This window comes from Lagenorhynchus albirostris, chromosome 8 (assembly GCF_949774975.1).
Source record: "Lagenorhynchus albirostris chromosome 8, mLagAlb1.1, whole genome shotgun sequence".
NCBI lineage: Eukaryota > Metazoa > Chordata > Mammalia > Artiodactyla > Delphinidae > Lagenorhynchus > Lagenorhynchus albirostris.
This window is the reverse complement of record NC_083102.1, coordinates 85903507-85926240: the sequence shown is the minus strand read 5'-3', so window position 1 is coordinate 85926240 and position 22734 is coordinate 85903507. Positions and strand designations below refer to the sequence as shown.

Sequence of the window (22734 nt, the reverse complement as noted above, 5' to 3'; positions counted from 1 at the left end):
CATGAGATAAGTAACTGGATAGGATAAATGATTATGTGCTCAAATGGTACTTTAAGAACTCATGAGAAGTACATTTCCTAGACCTGGTGTTGAGCGATATATAGGAAGTCATAAAGTAGCTATTGTGAGTAAGCCACATGTAATGTTTATCACAACATTAAGCAACTCAATTTGCTGTTAAAAGAAGAAAAGTTGCAATCATATGTCACACATGTATTGAACTAGGGCAAAATCTGGTTACTTATTAGTAAAATAATGGAAGATAACATTCTTAAAGGGAACTAATAATCTAGGAATGCGGAAACTGTTAAATGCATCAGAAACTCCATTTAAAGTATCCTGAGAGTTCAAAACCCCAAGCATTTATGAAAATCTGGGGCTAAACTCAGAAAAAAAATTTTTTAAACAGAAACGCTTATTGAGATAAAAGGATTTATCTCACATATGGAAAGATACTGCAGATGATGGCTGAAAAGTCCACCAGAGCATGGCAGACTTGAAGTTAAGCTCTCTTCCATGAATTTGAAAAGGATTTTGCAAGTCCTAACATTACTAATAGGAGAGTGTTGAAATATTATATGAACTGGTGGGCTATAGAGAGGGACAGGCCAAACGGTGCTCTAGACTTTAGCATAGAGTTCTAGCTGAAGCTCAAGGAATCTTAGAACCATTTAAACCACTCTGTAATTTTACAAGGGAGGAAACTAAGGCCCAGAGTGCTTAAATGATTAGTCCAAAGTCCTATGCCATCTCAGCAAACTAATCTGACTCATCTAGTTTTACAGAAACGAAGAGAAGAAGTGGAGAACTGCTGTTCTAAATGGTTGATTGGCAACATGACAGTGGGAAAAATTGTTTTCAAATGATTTTTGCTGTATTTCACTGCATCTGGACAATGTAATGGTACTTAAGAGGAAAATGTAACACCATTAGGGAGTCTCCTTTTAGAGGTATTAGTGTCAAGCAATGTCAATTTCCCCCAGTTTCAGACCCTGGTTCCAAAGGTTCTAGCAGGTTCCTAAGAAATCTACCTAGTAGTACATTCAATTGTATAAAGAGTTAAAAAGAACAAACACTTTCAAAACAAAGATCCCAGAGAGGGCTAACAACTTGCATATAAGACAAGATTGTAACTCTACAATAACAAAAGGGGTTATAATGCATGTAACCCACTAGAAGAAAAAGCCAAGAGGTTCCTGTAAGGCTAAACCATGGTTTACCTACTGCAGTTCATTTAAGGATTAAACATACATTTACATAAAACTTTATCCATGAATATGATCTAGTCGGGCTTTCAAAAGGTCTTTGACAAAGTGATAGAATAAAGTTTATTAAAATAAAACGGTTAAGTGTTAACATTTCTAATACTGGGTTATATTTCTTATATGGTGATCAGTCACATTTGATCAACAACTATAAATCATTCAGAAGTATTGAAACCTACCATGGTGATGACATACATGGCCTCTTAATATCCATCACTTATTAATTTTAAAATGCTTCTTTGGATGAGACAGAGGGCTGACCAAAGTCTGAGGCTACATATCAGAAAGCCACTGCTTTCTGCCATTTATCTTTGAGTCTACAGGTTCCAGGCCTTTTTATTTTCATTCTTTGGAGCCTGAAAAATCATACTAGTTTTAGGTGCTCTGAGATCTTAGATGAAAGCGTTTACCCATATGCTAACTATATGATCATACAGCTGAGTTTGGCCTAGCTCTAAAAAATGGAACCTTTTAAAAATTGGTATGTATTGATTTTCAGTGACCTAAAAGAAAATAAAACAGGGGGAATACAAGCACATGGAAATACAGAATTATTTAATTATTAGTTGCATAAGATCAGCTGTTCTATTCAAGTTCATGAAAAAAATTTTTTCTCTTTCTCATCATCCCTCTTTTTCTCCTCCCTGCTTTTGGAGTGTGTGTGTGTGTGTGTGTGTGTGTGTGTGTGTGTGTGTGTGTGTGTGTGTGTGTGTGTGTGTGTGTGTGTGTGTGTGTGTGTGTGTGTGTGTGTGTGTGTGTGTGTGCGCGCGCGCGCGCGCGCACTCGAGTGTTGTGGCATTTAACCTCCTTTTACCTCTTCCAAGGATCCAAGGTTCACACTTCTGGGCATGTGGTAATCCTTCTCCTCCTTCCCTCCTCCAGCCCAATTATTAAGTTCCAAAAGAGATGAAACAAAGAAGGGGGAGGAGAAAGTGACACATGAGCCAATTTCACAATTCCTTATCTGGATTTACAAGAGAGGGGGAAGAGAATAAACTAAGGTGGTTAAACTGAGATGTTTAGGTTATCCTAAATTTATCAGGAAATTTTTTCTTATTACTTTAGAAGGTAACTATAGGAGATTTTCTTTTTAGCTTAAAACATTGAAAACTACATCATGATTTAATGAGAAAAAGGAGGAGATGAGCATTTTTACCCTGATTTGGTTTTGCACAAATCATGAACATTACAGGAATAAAAAATTACCTCATTTTTGTTTTACTGGAAACCACAGCACATGCAGTTTGAGTGTCTGGAGCCTCAGATGTATTGACTTTTTAGAATCTGGTTTTAATTACTTTCCCCAACTTTAGTTTTGTTCTGAGAACTTTAGACATTCAACGATCATGTTAAACTAAAATTATTTGGTGCTCTTGAAAGACACATTTATTTTGGAAGCAATGTTTGATACAGTCATAATTGAGCATTTCTTAAGAAAACTTTTCCTTGAGCATTTTGCAAATTTAAATAACAGACTGTCAAGTTTGGCAAAAAATTGGTCTAACTGGGATGTTATAATACAAATAAATTGGAAGCTCTGTCTTATTAAGCTGTTTGGATAGAACCAAAGGAATAAATAAAATTATTTACTCCAGTTGCTTTTTACATTCCCTTAATCTAGTTTTTATTTCTCATTCCCTTTTTTGGGGAATGAAGTATGCTATAAATACATTAATGCAATATCCATACATATGATTGTGCATATTTTTCTTTATGCAGGTTATTTGAGAGTGAAAACCTTGGAGATTGACCAAAATTATTTATTATTTCAGTTTTCATATGTTGAGGCAGTTGATTAAGAAACAGCACTAAAGAGGAGAAAATCAGGTTTAGTTATGTCTCACCACAAGGACTTACATGTATGTATGCACTGAAAACATGCCTCTGTGTGTTTACATGTAAGTATGTATGTAAATGTATACCTATGTGTAGTGTATGTGTACAAATTAAATATTTACAAGTTTTAGCATGTTAGATTACATATATTTACATGTAAATACATGTAAGTATATACCTAACTGTCTAGCACATGTGTGTGCTAAATTAAATATATGTACACATCTTAGTGGTTGTTAGACTACATGAATATGTCAATGTGTGTGGATGTTTATTATGCCCAAATTGTGTATAGAGATGTTATAAGATTATTTATTTCTGGGCTAACACCAAATAAATGATGGTCAATATTCAAGACAAATAAAATTAGTTTGTTAAAGAATTACCTTTTTCTTTATACTTTAACTTTAAAAATTAAATATCTATGTACATTTACATAGATATTTACATTTACAAGGCTCTTTCTCCTACGGTAAGGAAATTCAGAATATGCTCTTAGAAGCAATAACTTTTTTTTTTACAAACAAAAAAATTTTATTGAAGTACAGTTGAATTATAATGTTGTATGAATTTCTGTTTCACAGCAAAATGACAGTGATAAATTTATATATACATCCTTTTTCTTTTCTTTTTTTCTTTTAACATCCTTATTGGGGTATAACTGCTTTACAATGTTGTGTTAGTTTCTGCTGTATAACAAAGTGAATAAGTTATACATATACATATATTCTCATAATCCCTCCCTCTTGCATCTCCTTCCCACCCTCCCTATGCCACCACTCTAGGTGGTCACAAAGCACCGAGCTGATCTCCCTGTGCTATGTAGCTGCTTCCCAATAGCTACCTATTTTACACCGGGCAATGTTTATATGTCCGTGCTACTCTCTCACTTCGTCCCATCTTACACTTCCTCCTCCGCTTGTCCTCAAGTCCATCCTCTACGTCTGCGTCTTTATTCCTGTCCTGCCCCTAGGTTCTTCAGAATCATTTTTTTTTCTTTTTAGATTCCATATATATGTGTTAGCATATGATATTTGTTTCTCTCTTTCAGACTTACTTCACTCTGTATGACAGAATCTAGGTCCATCCACCTCACTACAAATAACTCAATTTCATTTCTTTTTATGGCTGAGTAATATCCCATTGTATATATATGCCACATCTTCTTTACCCATTCTTCTGTCGATGGACACTTAGGTTACTTCCATGTCCTGGCTATTGTAAATAGAGCTGCAATAAACATTGTGGTACATGTCTCTTTTTGAATTATGGTTTTCTCAGAGTATATGCCCAGTAGTGGGATTGCTGGGTCATAAGTAGTTCTATTTTTAGTTTTTCAAGGAACCTCCATACTGTTCTCCATAGTGGCTGTATCAATTTACATTCCCACCAACAGTGCAAGAGGGTTCCCTTTCCCCACACCCTCTCCAGCATTTACTGTTTGTAGATTTTTTGATGATGGTCATTCTGACTGGTGTGAGGTGATACCTCATTGTAGTTTTGATTTGCATTTCTCTAATGATTAGTGATGTTGAGCATCCTTTCATGTGTTTGTTGGCAATCTGTATATCTTCTTTGGAGAAAAGTCTATTTACATCTTCTGGCCATTTTTGGATTGGGTTGTTTTTTCTGATATTGAGCTGCATGAGCTGCTTGTGTATTTTGGAGATGAATCCTTTGTCAGTTGCTTCATTTGCAAATATTTTCTGCCATACTGAGGGTTGTCTTTTCGTCTTGTTTATGGTTTCCTTTGCTGTGCAAAAGCTTTTAAGTTTCATTAGGTCCCATCTGTTTATTTTTGTTTTTATTTCCATCTCTCTAGGAGGTGGGTCAAAAAGGACCTCACTGTGATTTATGTCCTAGAGTGTTCTGCCTATGTTTTCCTCTAAGAGTTTTATAGTGTCTGGCCTTACATTTAGGTCTTTAATCCATTTTGAGCTTATTTTTCTGTATGGTGTTAGGAAGTGTTCTAATTTCATCCTTTTACATGTACCTGTCCAGTTTTCCCAGCACCACTTATTGAAGAGGCTGTCTTTTCTCCATTGTATATTCTTGCCTCCTTTATCAAAGATAAGGTGAACATAGATGCGTGGGTTTATCTCTGCGCTTTCTATCCTGTTCCATTGATCTATATTTCTGTTTTTGTGCCAGTAACATACTGTCTTGATTACTGTAGCTTTGTAGTATAGTCTGAAGTCAGGGAGCCTGATTCCTCCAGCTCCGTTTTTCTTTCTCAAGATCGATTTGGCTATTCAGGGTCTTTTGTATTTCCATACAAATTGTGAAATTTTTTTCTGTGAAAAATGCCATTGGTACTTTAATAGGGATTGCATTGAATCTGTAGATTACTTAGGGTAGTACAGTCATTTTCACAATGTTGATTCTTCCAATCCAAGAACATAGTATATCTCTCCATCTGTCTGTATCACCTTTAATTTCTTTCATCAGAGTCTTATAGTTTTCTGCATACAGGTCTTTTGTCTCCTTAGGTAAGTTTATTCCTAGGTATTTTATTCTTTTTGTTGAAGTGGTAAATGGGAGTGTTTCCTTTATTTCTGTTTCAGATTTTTCATCATTAGTGTATAGGAATGCAAAAGATTTCTGTAAATTAATTTTGTATCCTGCTACTTTACCAAATTCATTAAATTTAGCTCTAGTAGTTTTCTGGTAGCATCTTTAGGATTCTCCATGTATAGTATCATGTCATCTGCAAACAGTGACAATTTTACTTCTTCTTTTCCCATTTGTATTCCTTTTATTTTTTTGTCTTCGCTGATTGCTGTGGCCAAAACTTCCAAAACTATGTTGAATAATAGTGGTGAGAGTGTCTTGTTCCTGATCTTAGAGGAAATGGTTTCAGTTTTTCACCATTAAGAACGATGTTGGCTGTGGGTTTGTCATATATGGCCTTTATTATGTTGAGGTAAGTTCCCTCTATGCCTACTTTCTGGAGGGTTTTTTTTTTTATCATAAACGGTGTTGAATTTTATTGAAAGCTTTTTCCGCATCTATTGAGATGATCATATGGGTTTTATCCTTCAATTTGTTAATATGGTGTATCACATTGATTGATTTGCGTGTATTGAAGAATCCTTGCATCCCTGGGATAAACCCCACTTGATCATGGTATAAGATCCTTTTAATGTGCTGTTGGATTCTGTTTGCTAGTATTTTGTTGAGGATTTTTGCATCTACGTTCATCAGTGATATTAGCCTGTAGTTTTCTCTCTTTGTGACATCTTTGTCTGGTTTTGGTATCAGGGTGATGGTGGCCTCATAGAATGAGTTTGCGAGTGTTCCTCCCTCTCCTATGTTTTGGAAGAGTTTGAGAAGGACAGGTGTTAGCTCTTCTCTAAATGTTTGATAGAATTCACCTGTGAAGCCATCTGGCCCTGGGCTTTTGTTTGTTGGAAGATTTTTAATCACAGTTTCAATTTCAGTGCTTGTGATTGGTCTGTTTATATTTTCTATTTCTTCCTGGTTTAGTCTCAGAAGGTTGTACTTTTCTAAGAATTTGTCCATTTCTTCCATTTCTTCCATTTGTCCATTTTATTGGCCTATAGTTGTTTGTAGTAATCTCTCATGATTCTTTGTATTTCTGCAGTGTCACAGTTGTTACTTCTCCTTTTTCATTTCTAATTCTATTGATTTGAGTCTTCTCCAAGACCCAAGAAAAATCTTGATGAGTCTGGCTAATGGTTTATAAATTTTGTTTATCTTCTCAAAGAACCAGCTTTTGGTTTATTGATCTTTGCTATTGTTTCCTTCATTTCTTTTTCATTTATTGTTGATCTAATCTTTATGATTTCTTTCCATCTGCTAACTCTGGGGTTTTTTGGTTCTTCCTTCTGTAATTGCTTTAGGTGTAAGGTTTGGTTGTTTACAAGAGATGTTTCTTGTTTTTTTTTTTTTTTCCGATATACGGGCCTCTCACTACTGTGGCCTCTCCCGTTGCGGAGCACAGGCTCCGGACGCGTAGGCTCAGCGGCCATGGCTCACGGGCACAGCCACTCCGCGGCATGTGGGATCTTCCCGGACTGGGGCACGAACCCGTGTCCCCTGCATCGGCAGGCAGACTCTCAACCACTACATCACCAGGGAAGCCCTGTTTCTTGTTTCTTGAGGTAGGATTGTATTGCTATAAACTTCCTTCTTAGAACTTCTTTTGCTGCAGTCCATAGGTTTTGGGTCGTCGTGTTTTCATTGTCATTGGTTTCTAGGTATTTTTTGATTTCCTCTTTGATTTCTTCAGTGATCTCTTGGTTATTTAGTAGTATATTGTTTAGCCTCCATATGTTTATATTTTTTACAGTTTTTTTTCCTGTAATTGATATCTAGTCTCATAATGTGGTCAGAAAGGATATTTGAGATACTGTAGTTATGAATTCAGTTTATAACTTAGAATTGTGGAAGTTGTATTTCAGCCTTTGAAGCAGCACAAAATAGTCTTCATTATAGAAAATAGTTCTTGGTAGCACAAGATTTTTCTGTAATTATCAATAGGAAACCCCACCCCACCCGCAAACAGAAGTTGGTAGCAGGATTAATCAGAATGTAATGAGGCAAATAGTCAAGAGATGGTGTTATGAGTATGCACCATGAGGTGAGTTTTTTTGAGACTGGCAGCTGCCACCTGTCGAGGTGGTTTAAATCAGGATTTTGGCAGAAGCACATTACTATGACAGTCAGTAAATGTTAGTGAAACTCAGTCTCTTCTACATACCCAACTTAGGAATGCAGTCATTAAGCCCCCATACTGTGACTCAGCTCATAAGATACAGAGAAGAAATTATTTAACTCACTAAGCGATTTGGAAGTTGTCTTCAACATTGTTAACCCACAGCAAAATTGGTTGATACGTGGGATGGAAGTCAAAATCGGTAATTTTTAATTTTCTCTCCATTTTCACTATAAAAGCTTAAAAATCTCAGTCTAACATTGTCTGAGAAAAGAAAATCAACAGCATTGATATATGTGTGATTCTGTAACACTGTAGCCAGAAGAGCATATAATAATCTTATCAGTAGGGGGGAAATGGAATTTCATGAATGATTATGTTGAAAAATGCCTGCAGACTTAAGTACTTAATACGACTTACATGTCTCTAAAGGAAAATATGAATTATAAAAGAGGAAAAGTTCTGACTTATTTCTCAGATCTGCACTGATTTATGCCAAGCATAATGCCTTGGACTCATCTTTGTGCCTCAGATTTTCCATGAGTGAGAATGCTACCATGAATGTATCATAGACCTTGTAATAATTTTTATAAGTTATTCTTAATTTAAAACCTCTGAGAAAGTTTAACTTCAAAGAATATCAGAGCTTTAAAAAAAGGCTTAAAAAAAAAAAAGGCTTAAAGCAGAAGTGATTCAAGCAGTCCAAGATATTGACAGATGCTACTGAAAAGGGTTTGCAGACACCAAGAGCCTTGAATCTCCCTTTGAAGCTTGTTTCATCTTTCAATAAACTATTCTTATTGTTTAAAATATTCCTTCTTGCTTTACATTTTCTCCGGTTCCTTGAACTCTAACCATTCTCTAAGCAGAAAACAATGTTATCCTACCCCTTGCAACGTAAGAATTCCTGTATTATTAAAACAATTCTTTATATCCTTGAAGATACCCATAAAGGGTTGAGCAAGCAACTAGTATTTATTGAGAACTTACTGTATTCTAAATATGATGCTTGTGAAAGGGGTATAAAAAGCTAGCAGGGTTCCAGACAGTACCTCTGAGAGTCTTATTGCATTCTAATTGAAAAACTTGTTGAATCTGAGCTGAGCTTCAAGACCACCAGTTCCAATCCTTTAAAGCTAGATTTCCCTCTGCACCACACTAGTTGTGCCCTCTATGCTTGATTATCTCCAATGACAGGGACCTCAATATTTCCTGAAAAACTGCTCCTTCCAATTTTTGACATCACTTAGTTGCTAGAGGAAACAAATCTCCATATAAATATAGCCACAAAACAGGAATGAGTCAAGTACTGTAAGTGCTGAATCAGTTGAAAAAGACAAGTTCTGTATGAGGTCAAAGGAAAGAGGAATCACTGTTGGCTGCTGTGGTCAGAAAAAGATGATTTAGGGTAAAATAACCAATATCTTTTAGTTTTCTCCAAAGTACAATACAAATGTGCATCTTTATTATTACTGTTATCATATGCAAATCCCCATAACAGTTAACATTTACTGAGTGCTTACTACATGCCAAGCATGTTATACTGTCTCTCAAGTAACACTGTATATACAATTTTATAGCTAGCTAGAGAATCTACTTTGTTCTAGGAACTATATCAGGTACATATATTATTTCATATAATCTGCACAACTAAACTTTGATATGGGTGTTATCATTTGCATTTTACCCGAAGAGACCTTGTGGCTCAGCGAGTTTCAGTAACCCATAGTGGCAGAGCAAGGCTTCTAAACCCACTATATCTGATGCCACTGTCCTAGTCTTATCTACTGTGCTAAACTGCCCCTCCAGGAAACTTTCCCTCTTCTATTAACTTATTAAAGAAAACAGGTGGCTGACTAGTTCTTTCCAGTCTTCCTTAGGGCTAAAATAAGGGGAAATTGGCATACTCAATGGGAGGGAAGCCCACTGGTAGTTTTACCTCTGGAGTCATCCTAATGGCCATTACTGATCCAACAGCCCAGGTCCTTCCCTCAGGTCTGAGAGGAAAATGTCTGATAGACATCCATTTTTACATATAAATAAGGAATGCCTTAATCCTCTAGGATTACTAAAATCTAACACTTGTAACTAAAAATGGTAAACTATCATATACCGAGGTCTCTAATTTAGTACTCTAAGAATTTGAGCTGCTTCACAATGAGGTTAAACCTTTAGAGTGACTGAGCACACGTTGATAGTTGTAATTCTTGTAATTTGAGGGATGGACTTTTCTTACTAGTATTAAGGTTATCTTGAATTGGTCATGGTTTCCAATTGCTACTCATCTTAAGATATTTTTGTTTCTTTTTTTTGCGGTACGGGGGCCTCGCACTGCTGTGGCCTCTCCCGTTGTGGAGCACAGGCTCCGGACACGCAGGCTCAGCGGCCATGGCTCATGGGCCCAGCCGCTCCGTGGCACGTGGGATCTTCCCGGACCGGGGCACGAACCCGTGTCCCCTGCATCGGCAGGCGGACTCTCAACCACTGCGCCACCAGGGAAGCCCGACTTAAGATATTTTTACAGTTACTGTTAGTTTACTTCTGCGGATCATTTTGTTCTTGTATAACTGCTGAACTATAAAATTTGACCATTATTTCCTCATGGATTCTTCTTATCACTCAGGTTTTTTGTTTGTTTTTTGTTTTTACTGAAAAGTAGGAATGAAAATTAAGAACTCCTGAGATAAAGGGAAGAATTTCCATGATTTCCAGACCTTTTCTAGCCCTAAAAATTTCAGATGAACATTTTGGCATTTCAGAACAATGCTGGAGGGTAGATATTTTCCCTAATTTGAAGAAGAGCACACTGAGGCTCAGAAAGATTGAGTGACTTGCTAAGGTTTCAAAGCTAATAAGGTGGTAGAATGAAATTAAAACTCAGGTCGGCCTGGTTCCAAAGACTGTGCTTTTTCCATTATATTATACTGTCAACCCCAGAGTGTTTGCCTTCCAATTCTCATCTCCAGATTTCTTTTCCTCCACTCATTGGACTGAATATAACTCTAATAATTACTAACCACATGGGTAAAATTCCATTTGCGCTAACCTCAGGAAAACCAAATTCTGTTAGCAGGAATTTGATTATTACTGAACTGTTAACTGGTGTGTGAGTATCTTTTGTTATAAAGAAATTCTGGACATAATGGCTTTTGTTTGCAACAAAATGTAACACATCTATATTTCAGAAACTGAAATGCATATTAGGTAAATTGCTATGGGTAAGATGGCTATAGATGTACACAACATTTGAATAAAGACTAAGAAAAAGAAAAAGAAAAAAAACCTTTAACTTTGGAATTTCTTGCAGGCATTCTGCAAAGGCTCACTGATCTTGGAACATGGATGTCTCTTACTGCCCCCAGCTGTCAGATGAGATTATTAAAGCACTGGCCATTTATTGTATTAATCTCACATCTCTCAGCATTGCTGGCTGTCCAAAGGTATGTGCAGGAGTCAGCTCAGACATATCAGATTGAAGTATTGCCAAAGAACCCAGGCAGGGTAGCAATAAGCAGTTGGACTCACCAGAGAACTTGTTTTCTTTGCCATGTCTGTGGTATTCATGAGTTTTCTTCTTTCCCCAAATTGGAAATAGCTTTATGATTTCATTTGTGTCAAAGTAGAATCTGCAAGAAGTTAAAGACAACTCTTATACAAATATAAAAATGTGTTAAATATTTATTTAATTCAATGAGAGAACCAGCAAAATGGTAAAGTCAGTTCATACAGCATTTGATCAAACTGGGTATTTATATAGGAACTGAAGAAAGAATGTTGGAATATAATTGTTAGGTTAAATCCAAAATTGGTTAATGTCCTATAAGGTAATAAATCCATAACCTTGGAGTTATAGTTTCTACCAGACAGAAATAATTTGCATCTCTCCTGGGCAAAAATATAACAGAGTTTGGGCCCTAATCAGTACTAAACAGTATGTCAAACAAAAGCATAATTCCTTATAGAATTTCTCAGTTGGACCTGTTAAAACAATGTTCCAGTAAGACAGTGAAAGGATATGCAATCATCTTTTGTCTTATTTTCAAGTGTTGGATAATTTTTCTTGACATCTTTCTTTGAAAGGAATATATACTCATTGCAAAATCTTTGAACTACATATAAAAGTGTGAAGGACAAAGTAAAAATTCAAAGTCATACCACCAACCAGGACATAACCACTGTTGCATTTTATACTTATTCTTCTAGAATTCTTTTCTATGTACAGAGATTATAAATAGTTACAGGTTTGTGCTTTGTCTTGTTTTTTAAAGAACAGAATCATACTTTCTATAATACATTGTAACCTACTTTCTTTTCTCTTAATATACTATGCATATATCCCGTGTCAAGAAATAGAGATCTCTGGCTCTGGATTAATATGGCAGATTGAATATACACACATAATTTTGTTCCCTCTTGAAACCCTACCAAAACTGCAGAAGAAGGGTGAGGGGCCACTTTGATAGGGAAAACAGTAGAGGAGACAAGCGCAACAAAATTTTGGAAACTTGAAAGTAGATGGACGAATTTAGCATACCAGAGATAGCTTTGAATCCTAAGACAACATAGAGAAAGCTGGGAAAAAAGTGGATTTACACCATAATCTTCAAACTTGGCAATACTGTGTACCTATGGAACTAGCTTAAGAGGGTGGCTAGAATAAGGAAGACTGGGTTAAAAGTTCTTGAGAAGTAGACAGATCTCTAGATCTCCTCCTCTACTCCATACCTCTGGGCAACTGCCCCTCCCCACTCTCACCAGATTTGAGATGTATTTCCTACAGCCAGATTTCTCAGCCTTGGCGTTACTGATATTTTGGACAAGATCATTCTTTGTAGTGGGGGATTGTTCTGTGTACTATAGGATGTTTAACAGCATCCTTGCCCTCTATCCACTATATGTCAGTAGCACCTAGCCCCCCACACCTCCAGTCATAACAATAAAAAATGTCTCCAGATATTGCTAAATGTCCTCTGGGAGGGGAGGACTGAAATCTCTCTACTATCTGCTCTCCAGATAATAAAACAGAAGGTTGCTGAGCTGGGAGACTCATGTATAATTGAGATCTTGGGTACAAAAATGAAAATGGGAATTAAGTGACTCAATGCTGAACGCAGAGACATTCAGCACTTTTCCAACAGAGCATTTAGAATATGGGCGCCAGATCTCTGCCTCCAGGCAGCAGATTGGAAGCCTCTTTTCTGGGGACTCTGACTAGCCCAACATGAAAGATTGAAAAATACTGACATATGTGGATTTTCCAACAAATAAGCCATCTAAACCATTGAAGTTTAATGTAGAGAAGGCCCATATCATGCACTCAGACCTTCCAATCAGCTTTTAGCTCTCCACTATTAATCATGAGCAGACATCAAGGACATAAGAGACTAGACTTAAAAGAAAAGCCTCTAAAGTAGAAGATAAAGACCAAACCAAATTAACAGGAAAAACTCAGAGGAAGTAAAATACTCAGAGGGAAGAAAACTAAAAAAACTTTAAAAAAATCCTCAGAAATTGCAAGGTTATTAACAACCTTGTCCTCTTCTATTGTGCACACTGATGGGCTTCTGTTTACCAAAGCATCACTTGACATTTTAAGATGCCTTCATTCTAGCTAGTCTAAAAATTCAGCTTCTCAGTTGTTTAGTCTGGGTGGTGAGGAGATTAAGAAAGTGATGCTAGGAACTCCTGATTCCTCCATCATTAACTGTGCCACAATAAGGAAAAGGAGGCAGTGGTGGGAAAGACATGGTGAATCATGACATTAATCTGAAAAATTCACAGTAAAACTCTCTTTGTTCAATAGTGTACTTGTTTAGAACTAGGGAAACCAGATGCCTTTCTGGTCAACATCATCTGGTTCTAGAAGTGAGCTGGGTCAAGGAACTCAGGACACTAGCAGCACTGACCATGAACCCTCTGCAGCTTGAGCAGTCATGGCTCGCAGGGTCCTTGCTTCCACTGCACACGGACACATGGGTAACACATGGCTCACTGGGAACTGCCTTGGCTGTAAAGCAGGCACAGATGTCGACTGGGCTTTTAAGAGGCTCCACTAATAAGGGAGGAAAGTAGGAGAATGAGAAAAGGAAAGACTCCAATGAGAACAGGAATTGAGGCAGAGAATTTTTTGTTGTTTCGTTTCACTTTGGTTTGTTTTTTGGTAAGGAAAAACTGAGAGTTCCTTCTATAAATCGTGCGGTGGATATTGTCTTGCAGCCTAGAAACTAAGGAGGATATCACACAAGTAAGATATTATAAAATGAATCACTCTACACTGAAGATCTACGCTGAGAAAAAGGAAGGGGAGTAGTTATTTCAGAAACTCAATGTAAGGGAGGATTTAGCTTTACCATCTATGCAGGTGAAATGAGTATCCTGATTCAGAAGATGTAGTGACCTTAAGTTGGGCGAATGTGAACACTCCTCACAGCCTCAGAAATCATAAGGCTGTGGTTCTGTCTAATATATTTCAGTTCCATTGCTTCTGATGAGCCATGAAGCACATTAGTGTCTGGCTCATCATTCCAGGCTAGGTTTCCCAAAAGCCCATGGGTCAATCTTGAATGGCCATCTTGTCCACCTCCTGGAAGGTCCCTTCAACCAGCTCGCCACCAAGGTCAGTGAGTAGTACTGTGACCTCATCCCACCCAGCACTAAAATGAGAATAACATAATCTCTGCTCAGTAGGAGTGAGATCAAGACCATGTATCTGGGAGTTAAGAGCATGGCCAGTCATCTCCACCTCCAGTTTCCAGCTCCCATAAGTCCCCAAAACATCACCTCAGTCACTGAACATTTGGGATTCTGATCTACAGGAAATGTTGGGCTCCTTTTCAGTTCCCCCGGTATCAATAAAACCTAGCACTCTGAGCTCTACCTATCCAGGATTTTTCCATCATCTCATTGTCTTTCCTTTTCTCTACAATTCTGAGGGTTAACCCCCACCCCCAGTGACATTAGATCTTCAGAGACCCACAAAGAATGGCAAAAATGTCTGAAGCATTTTTGTGAGAATCAGATGCAATGTTAAACCTTGGTTCTGAGCAAGTTCTGGAAACAGGGCATGCTTAGACAATGACATCTATTTTTCCAAACATAAAAAGTATACATTTCAAACTGAAGGGTTTTTCAGCATAATTCTCTCAATTTTATGTTAAAAACAAGAGCTTAGCCTCATGGCATGTTTTTTAGAATGTTCAAACATTTAAAATAAGAAATTAAATACAGTTGGAAAAAAATTCCTTTGGGGAGAGTAATCTAGTTGATTTTGCAGCAAGTCCCAGTTCAGCTATAAATTCAAAAGCTAAACCTTGAGTAAGTGAAGTAATCCAAGAAGTGGAGTTGAATTACCTCTGCAGAACATCTGGGCAAACTCTCAAGATACTGGAACCCTGAGCAGAAATTCTCAGAGTGAGATTCATGCAGTCTCTGTGGCTTCTACTATTCTCTCCCCTGCTGCCTACAAACATCTGTCTTACCTACTTGTCCCTTTCCAGAACCAATTACTCCATACACAAATCATCAGAGATGTCCAGATCCCTTCTCACAGCAATCTGGTCCTGTCTGCAGGTTAACTTCAGTGGATATATATATTTTATAGTTTTGTAACGTGTGATGTCATTAAACTTATGTTTCTCAAATTGATGATGCCTTACAGTGGATTTCAAGTTTAAAGTTAAATCCCATTACTGCAGCATTTCATAAACTGCTCATATTGGTGTGACAGGGAAAATTTGATGAAGTTTCCAATCCCAAACTGAAAACTCTAAAATGAAAATAACAGCAAGATCACAAATTCTATTAGTGCCACTTGAAACAGACATCTTACTGTTCTGGAAACAGACTTAAATCACTAACTTGAGTTATATAGGCTCATCACGTGACAAGCTAGTTAAAGAGAATCTGCAATGGTTCTGATTCTATTTGTTATGGACTGAGTATTTATGTCCTTCCAAAATTTGTATGTTGAAACCCTCATCCCTGATGTGATAGTATTAGGAGGTGAGGCTTTGGGGGGCTAATTAGGTTTAGACCGAGGTCACAAGGGTAGAGCCCCCATGATGGAATTAGTGTCCTTAAAGAATAGGAAGAAACTAGAGCTCACTCTCTGCCATGTGAGGCTACAGCAAGAAGGTAGCCATCTGCAAACCAGGAAGAGGGCCCTCACCAGACACTGAACCTGTGGGTAACTTGATCTTGGACTCCTCAGCCTCTAGAACTGTGAGAAATAAATGTATGCTATTTAAACCATCTAGTCTGTGGTATTTTGTTATAGCAGCCCAAACTGACCAATACACTATTCTTCCCTGGGATGGAGTTTGTTGGAATAATCAGAGTTACTTTGGCTGTGTGTTTAGATTACTGACTCAGCATTGGAGATGTTATCGGCAAAATGCCATTACCTGTACATTTTGGATGTTTCCGGTTGTATCCTGCTTACTGAACAAATGCTTGTGAACCTTCAGATGGGCTGCAAACAACTCTGGATCCTAAAGATGCTATACTGCAGACTTATTTCCAAGTAAGTATGTACCTGAATATGAAAAACTTTGAGAACTACTTTCTGAGAAAATAGAATATGTCACCACAGCATTCATAATACATAGTGGTTTTCAGAGTTAGGAAGGTTTCATTTTATTTTTTACCTAATTGAAGCCAATATTTTGGGCTGAACCAAGGGAAGCTCCCTCAAAAATAGTCTTTGTGGCTTCACATTCCTTTCCCAGTAGCCCTTCTACTCTCAGTACTTCCCCTTCTTTGACCATGCAGATGCTCAAGGCCTTAACTCTGCTCCTCATAGAATAATCACTAGCTCTTCCTCTACTCCTCTCTCAAAATATTTCCATTCAGTTAATCTCCTCTAGGGGTTAAGAAACTAATCAGACTAAACTAGCTCACAATTATGGACAAATTATTAACAGTTATCCTAAGAGCCCCATCTCTTCCAAAGCTATTTGTTTGACAGTTGTTATTTAACTAAGATCTAGAGCTCAGAGTAAGGTATTCTGATGACTGCTACAGGCCAAATGCCTATTTACTCAATTTACAAAATGTTTCCAATGAAATAAGAGTTGGGTAAATAAGCAATCTATAAAGGTAGAAGGTATTAGGTGTCCACCCTGTGAGTTTTTAGATAGAAAGCAGTTATTTGCTCCATTGTTCATTTTTTTTTCCTATTGACTGAAAGTAAAAATGTGCAAGTATTTTAACTGACCTCTTGAAGTAACCTGTGGAGTGTTCAAATGAGAATTCTTGACCAATCCCTGAAGGTCAGGTTCTTTTCTGAAGGTTGGAAAAATGAATACTAAGAATTAATATTATCAAAGTACAAAGTACCTAATGTGTTCTAAGCATGTAGATTTCACAGAAGAACTTTCTTAATTAAGCAGCCCTGGCATGAGCTGAACCATGAGATCTGGTCACTTGACGCCTGAGGAAGAAAATGATTTCTGATCTAAGGATGTGTGTGCTAAAATGAAATGAAAAACAAAACAAAAACAAAACTTTTACTTGTAAAATAGGCACTCCCACTGGGCCCAGGCTTGCCAGGGAGGAGGGCAGCCAACTGAAGCTGGATCAGAAAAAAGGGAGCAGGTTCTTAAAAATTTTTTGGAGAGGAGTAGAGACTCAGCCCTTGATAGGTCTGGAGACGACTGACATGGACATTATTAACTTCATTTAAAGTGTATACCATGAAATGAGGTCCTACGAGTCCCTGCTGACCCTGTCATATCGTTAAACAGCCAACTTTGGGCAAGATGACAGTAAATGAATTAATATATTACACAAAGGAGTTTAGCTTCTAATCTTTTGACTTTATTTTGCCGATCATTATTTTGGGGAGGTAATATTATTGAACTTCTAAAACGTAGGATTTTAAGTAGAATGAATGAAGACTTTCTAGCCAGGGCCTCTCTGATCCTAAACATGGTGAACGTAATCATGGTATGGGATGTTAAAGTGTAATAAGTATGGTGCTTGGTCAAGAAGACCCAAGATATCTAGTAATTTCCAATTCCTGCCTTTGACTACCCACTCCTCTTGCAAGGTCCTTAGATAAAAATACGCAAAGAAAATAAAACAAGTAAGATTTTACTAGTAGGGTTTGGCCCCCAAAACCCAATGCAAAACTCTAGTTAACTAACTGAATCTATGGAAAATTCCTTTACCTAATCCAGGACAGCCAAAAGGCCTATTTTGTTTTCTACCACCAAGCCTGCCTGTCCCTATGAGCAAGAAGCAAACAGAGACTTGGCCCTAATACCTAGAAGGGAGCTGGCTTGTCTGCCCATCTCATTGTCTAAAGAGGCCAAACCACTGTACTCTCCCTTATAGCTCCACTCCTGCTAAGATCCAGCAACGAAGAGGCCTAGAATTCTCTGATTCTATCCTTGTCTAGCAATGGAGAAGGGCTATCCCCGCAGCAGGGTGGCTAGACTAGTTAGGCTCCAGGAGTATCTGTTCCTGACATCCTGCTTCTAGGAGAGGATGCTGTTTGTCAGTCAAGCCCAAGATACTTGGGCTTCAAAACTGATTAGAGAAGTGCTAAGGCCTGGCCACATTCTGCTTGTCTGGGGTCAGCTCTAGAGACTGTAGAGCATCTTCTTCTCCACTTAGATCCATGGGATTCTTGGGTGGAACTGGAAGTGCTGCAGAGAATGTGGACCCTTCAAGACACAAGCTCATGATGACATCTAATCCCCTACCTATGTTCACTCTAAAAAAGCACAGTTGTTTGCTCTTGCTCCCTAAACAGCAAGAGCTTTGTTTTGTCTGGGTGAAATGGAACATTTGGTAGTTAGGATATAGGAGATTTTTCTTGGGAAGAGGTTCAGTGACTTTGAATCATAAAGCAATGTATTCCCACACATCTGATTCCATTTGGACATAAAAGTATACAATGCAGCCCTTAAAATCCAATTATAGCCCTCAGAAGAAACTGTTTTATATACAAATTCCCCCATACTCAATGGAATCTGAAAACACTGCACCAGCTTTACAAATCAAAGAGGTCTGTTCAGCCCACCCTATCTGAACTAGGGGAGTAGCAAACTTTTGGTCAATGAGCAAATTGGCTGAAGCGCTTCCAGCATGAGATATGCTGTTATTCTACAACCCCAGAGCCTGAAGGGATCCCAGGAAGTGATTCCAGAAGTCCCATGTGGAGACATAATAAAGGCTCCTTTAATTCAAGGAGAAATAAGTAATAACTGAGATTATAAATTTGACGGGAAAATCTAGCTGTCTACATTTGAAGCAGTTGTATTCAACTAACCTTTCAATTTATGGACCTCTGTGGGGAAAGCAAGACAGGCAATGGAGATGAAGAAAAGCATAGTGGAAAAGAGGGAGAAAGACCTAAACAATAGTCTCCACAACCCAGGAGGGTCTGAATCACAAAGAGGCAGAAGAGCCATTAAGTCTATAATTAGCAAAGAGCAAAGGGACCTTTCTGATATTTTTGTGTCTGGAGTCGAAAACTTTAAACTTTAGAGAGATGAGTAGAGAAAGTCTAGGTGGTCTTCAGAGCCCCAAACAGCAGTATAGAGATTCCTTGAGGACCTTATTTAGCAGTTCCTGGCAGCATAAATTACTACCTAGGTACTCTAATATCTGTGTTGTTAGGAAATAAATCTCAGAGTTCTCCTCTCTAGCTCACGGAAAGGTCTTTGTGGTAAGGGCTTTGTAATTTGGACCTACTGAATTTTATTATTAATATGAACAAATAATATTACTTAACAATTATCACTGGCCATGTATGTGCTAAATCTTATTTTATGTTTATTATCTAATCCTCACAAATACCCTATTACCATAAAAATGAATAAGGAAACTGGTATAAGCAGCTTAAATAACATACCCAAAGTCATACAAATAAAAGACAGAGCCATACTTTGTACCTAGATCTTATCACTGTTATGCTGCTCTTTTATCTTTAGATTAGTGATTTTCAAGTTTTTTAAAGCTCTAACATTCAAGAGATTTGATCAATAAGGGGAGACAAGTACTGTTTGCCCAATTTACTTGCTGATGCATAAATAAGAGGCTGATTACAAGTAGTCTTCGATGTAGGCTCCAAATTCCCCTTTCTTTTAGCTTACTCAAGGAACTAGAAGGAAATGTGAGGGCAAGTGATGTTATTACAGGGATAACCTTGAATCCCCTTTAATTTATAAAAAACAAAAATCACTCACAAACTTCAAAATATCATTATTATTATCCATCTGATACTTTACAACTGTGTGGCATATCGTGTTTGAAAATCATTGTTCTATACTGATCCAAAGAAACCTCTCTCGCCAGGTTAAATGTGTAATGACTAACCATTGCAGTAGACGGCTTCAATTCCCAAATCATTTCCTACAAGTTCTTGGAGTCACTCAGGCCTAAGTACCTGAGCAGAAGGTACTCAAAGGATCCCACATGCACTTGAAGAAACTTAGAACACACAGTGAGTCCTAAGTAGACATTTTCTTTTCAATATTTCCCAGCTCCCATCTATACTAGAGCATTAAGCTATTAAAAGAGAGAGAGGGAGTTTGAGACAAACAGACAGACATGTTTCTGGCAGGAGCATTCAGTTTCTACATTTTCAAGTTTCCTGATACTTTTCATTTACTGTATCTGTTAATCTCTGAACTGGATGAACCAGAGAACTATTGAGCTACTTAAGCTTTGGGATCCTGATTATTAGCACAATTTACCCACACCCTCCCCATCAGGAAGGCAAGAGAGATGTGAAATGAATTCAAGTTGTGACAGTGAGTTCTTTAATTCCAAATGTGATCTAGTTTGAAAATTCTGCACTAGTGATTACTTCTGCAACTAGCTAATGCTCATCACTGTTATTACAGAGAAGCAGCTAAGAGAATGTCATCTATAGTTCAGCAGCAGGAATATAATGCTACTGACCCTCCACTTTGGTTTGGCTATGACTGTGAAGGCAAGCCCCTTCCAGAGCAACAAGATATAACACAACTTAAAAGATTCAGAATTGATGGCAGAAGAGTCAACATACAGTAGTGAAGAGGAAGTAGCATGACCTTCAACCTCAAGCAGGAAGAACAAAATATGTAGAACTTGGCAACTTCATTTTGTCCAAGTATTTTTACTAGCTGGATCTTAACTGTGTAAACAAACAGCAAATCATCTCCAGATTCTTATTCCAGCTACAAATGTTTCTAAATACATCTATAAGTTCTTCTGTCTAATAATCATGATTTTAAAAAGCCAAATCAAGCACTGCTACTACGTAAATTTTCCACTTAAATTTACCTTAATCAAACCAATAGTTTTGATGAGATTATCAAATTTAAGGTTACAGTCGTACGAAACAATCCTGAGAAATGTGATGTTATTGACAAGGAATTTAGAAGCTTCTCTTTAGAAAAGAAAGCAGAAGGCTATATAAATCAGAGTAAGAGTTTGAGTAAGGGCAATGACTTCAAGGATCTATATAAATTTTACATATAGAAGTCAGTACATGTTTATCCCAGACTCCTAATTTATCTCTCCCCCTACCACCTTTCCCCTTTGGTAACCGTAAGTTTGCTTTCTATGTCTGTGGGTCTATTTTTGTTTTGTAAATAAGTTCATTTGTATCTTTTCTTTTTTTAGATTCCATGTATAAGAGATGTCATATGATATTTGTCTTGGTCTAGCTTACTTCACTTAATGTGATAATCTCTAGGTTCATCCTTGTTGCTGCAAATGGTATTACTTCATTATTTTTAAGACTAATATTCCATTTTACACACACACACACACACCCCACATCTTCTTTCTCCATTCATCTGTTGATGGACACTTAGGTTGCTTTCATGTCTTGGCTATTGCAAATAGTGCTTCAATGAACATTGGGGTGCAAGTATCTTTTCGAATTATAGTTTTCTCTGGATATATGCCCAGGAGTGGGATTGCTGGATCATATGAAAGAAATTGAAGATGACACGAACAGATGGAAAGATATAATGTGTTCTTGAATTGAAAGAATCAATATTTTTTAAAATTACTATACTATCCAAAGCAATCTACAGATTCAGTGCAATCCCTATCAATTTACCAATGGCACTTTCCACAGAACTAGAACAAAAATAAATTTTAATTTGTATGGAAACACAATAGATCCTGAATAGCCAAAGCAATCTTGAGAAAGAAAAACAGAGCAGGAGGAATGAGACTCTCTGACTTCAGACTATACTACAAAGCTACAGTAATCAAGAAAGTATGGTACTGGCACAAAAATAGAAATATAGGTCAATGGAAGAGAATAGAAAGCCCAGAAATAAACACACACACCTATGGTCAATTAATCTATGACAAAGGAGACAAGAAGATACAATGGAGAAAAGAGTCTCCTCAATAAGTGGTGCTGGGAAAACTGGACAGCAATATATAAAAGAAAGAGATTATAACATTCTCTAACACCATATACAAAAACAAACTCAAAGTAGATTAAAGATCTAAATGTAAGACCAAATACTATAAACCTCCTAGAGGAAAACACAGGCAGAACACAGGCAGAACACTCTGACATAAATTGCAGAAATATCTTTTTGGATCCATCTCCTAGAGTAATGGAAATAAAATCAAAAATAAACAAATGGGACCTAATTAAACTTAAAAGCTTTTGCACAGCAAAGGAAACCTTAAACAAAATGAAAAGACAACCTACAGAATGGGAGAAAATATTTGCAAATGATGCAACAGACAAGGGATTAATTTACAACATATACAAACAGCTCATATAGCTCAATATCAAAAAAAACCCAAACAACCCAATCCAAATATGGGCAGAAGATCTAAATAGACATTTCTCCAAAAAAAGACATACAGATGGCCAACAGGCACATGAAAAAATGCTCAACATAACTAAATATTAGAGAAATGCAAATCAAAATTATAATGAGGTATTACCTCACTCTGATCAGAATGGCTACAGTCATAAATGCTGGG

The 22734-nt window shown here is 37.3% G+C and overlaps 2 protein-coding genes across 2 annotated transcripts in view; one reads left to right on the top strand and one right to left on the bottom strand.

Moving 5' to 3' along the window:
• Nucleotides 1–11352, bottom strand: part of LRRC17 (leucine rich repeat containing 17) — a 168502-nt gene extending 157150 nt beyond the window's left edge. The window contains exon 1 of the mRNA XM_060157229.1: nucleotides 11305–11352. The gene's annotated coding sequence lies outside the window, so the exon portion shown is untranslated. The remainder of the gene's footprint in view (nucleotides 1–11304) is intronic.
• The window catches only part of FBXL13 (F-box and leucine rich repeat protein 13), a 185033-nt gene extending 164212 nt beyond the window's left edge, over nucleotides 1–20821 (top strand). The window contains 5 exon segments of the mRNA XM_060157227.1: nucleotides 11087–11118; nucleotides 11120–11219; nucleotides 16137–16300; nucleotides 20634–20762; nucleotides 20764–20821. Of these exon segments, the coding sequence (XP_060013210.1) occupies nucleotides 11087–11118; nucleotides 11120–11219; nucleotides 16137–16300; nucleotides 20634–20762; nucleotides 20764–20821 (483 nt within the window).
• The last annotated feature ends 1913 nt before the right edge of the window (nucleotides 20822–22734 follow it).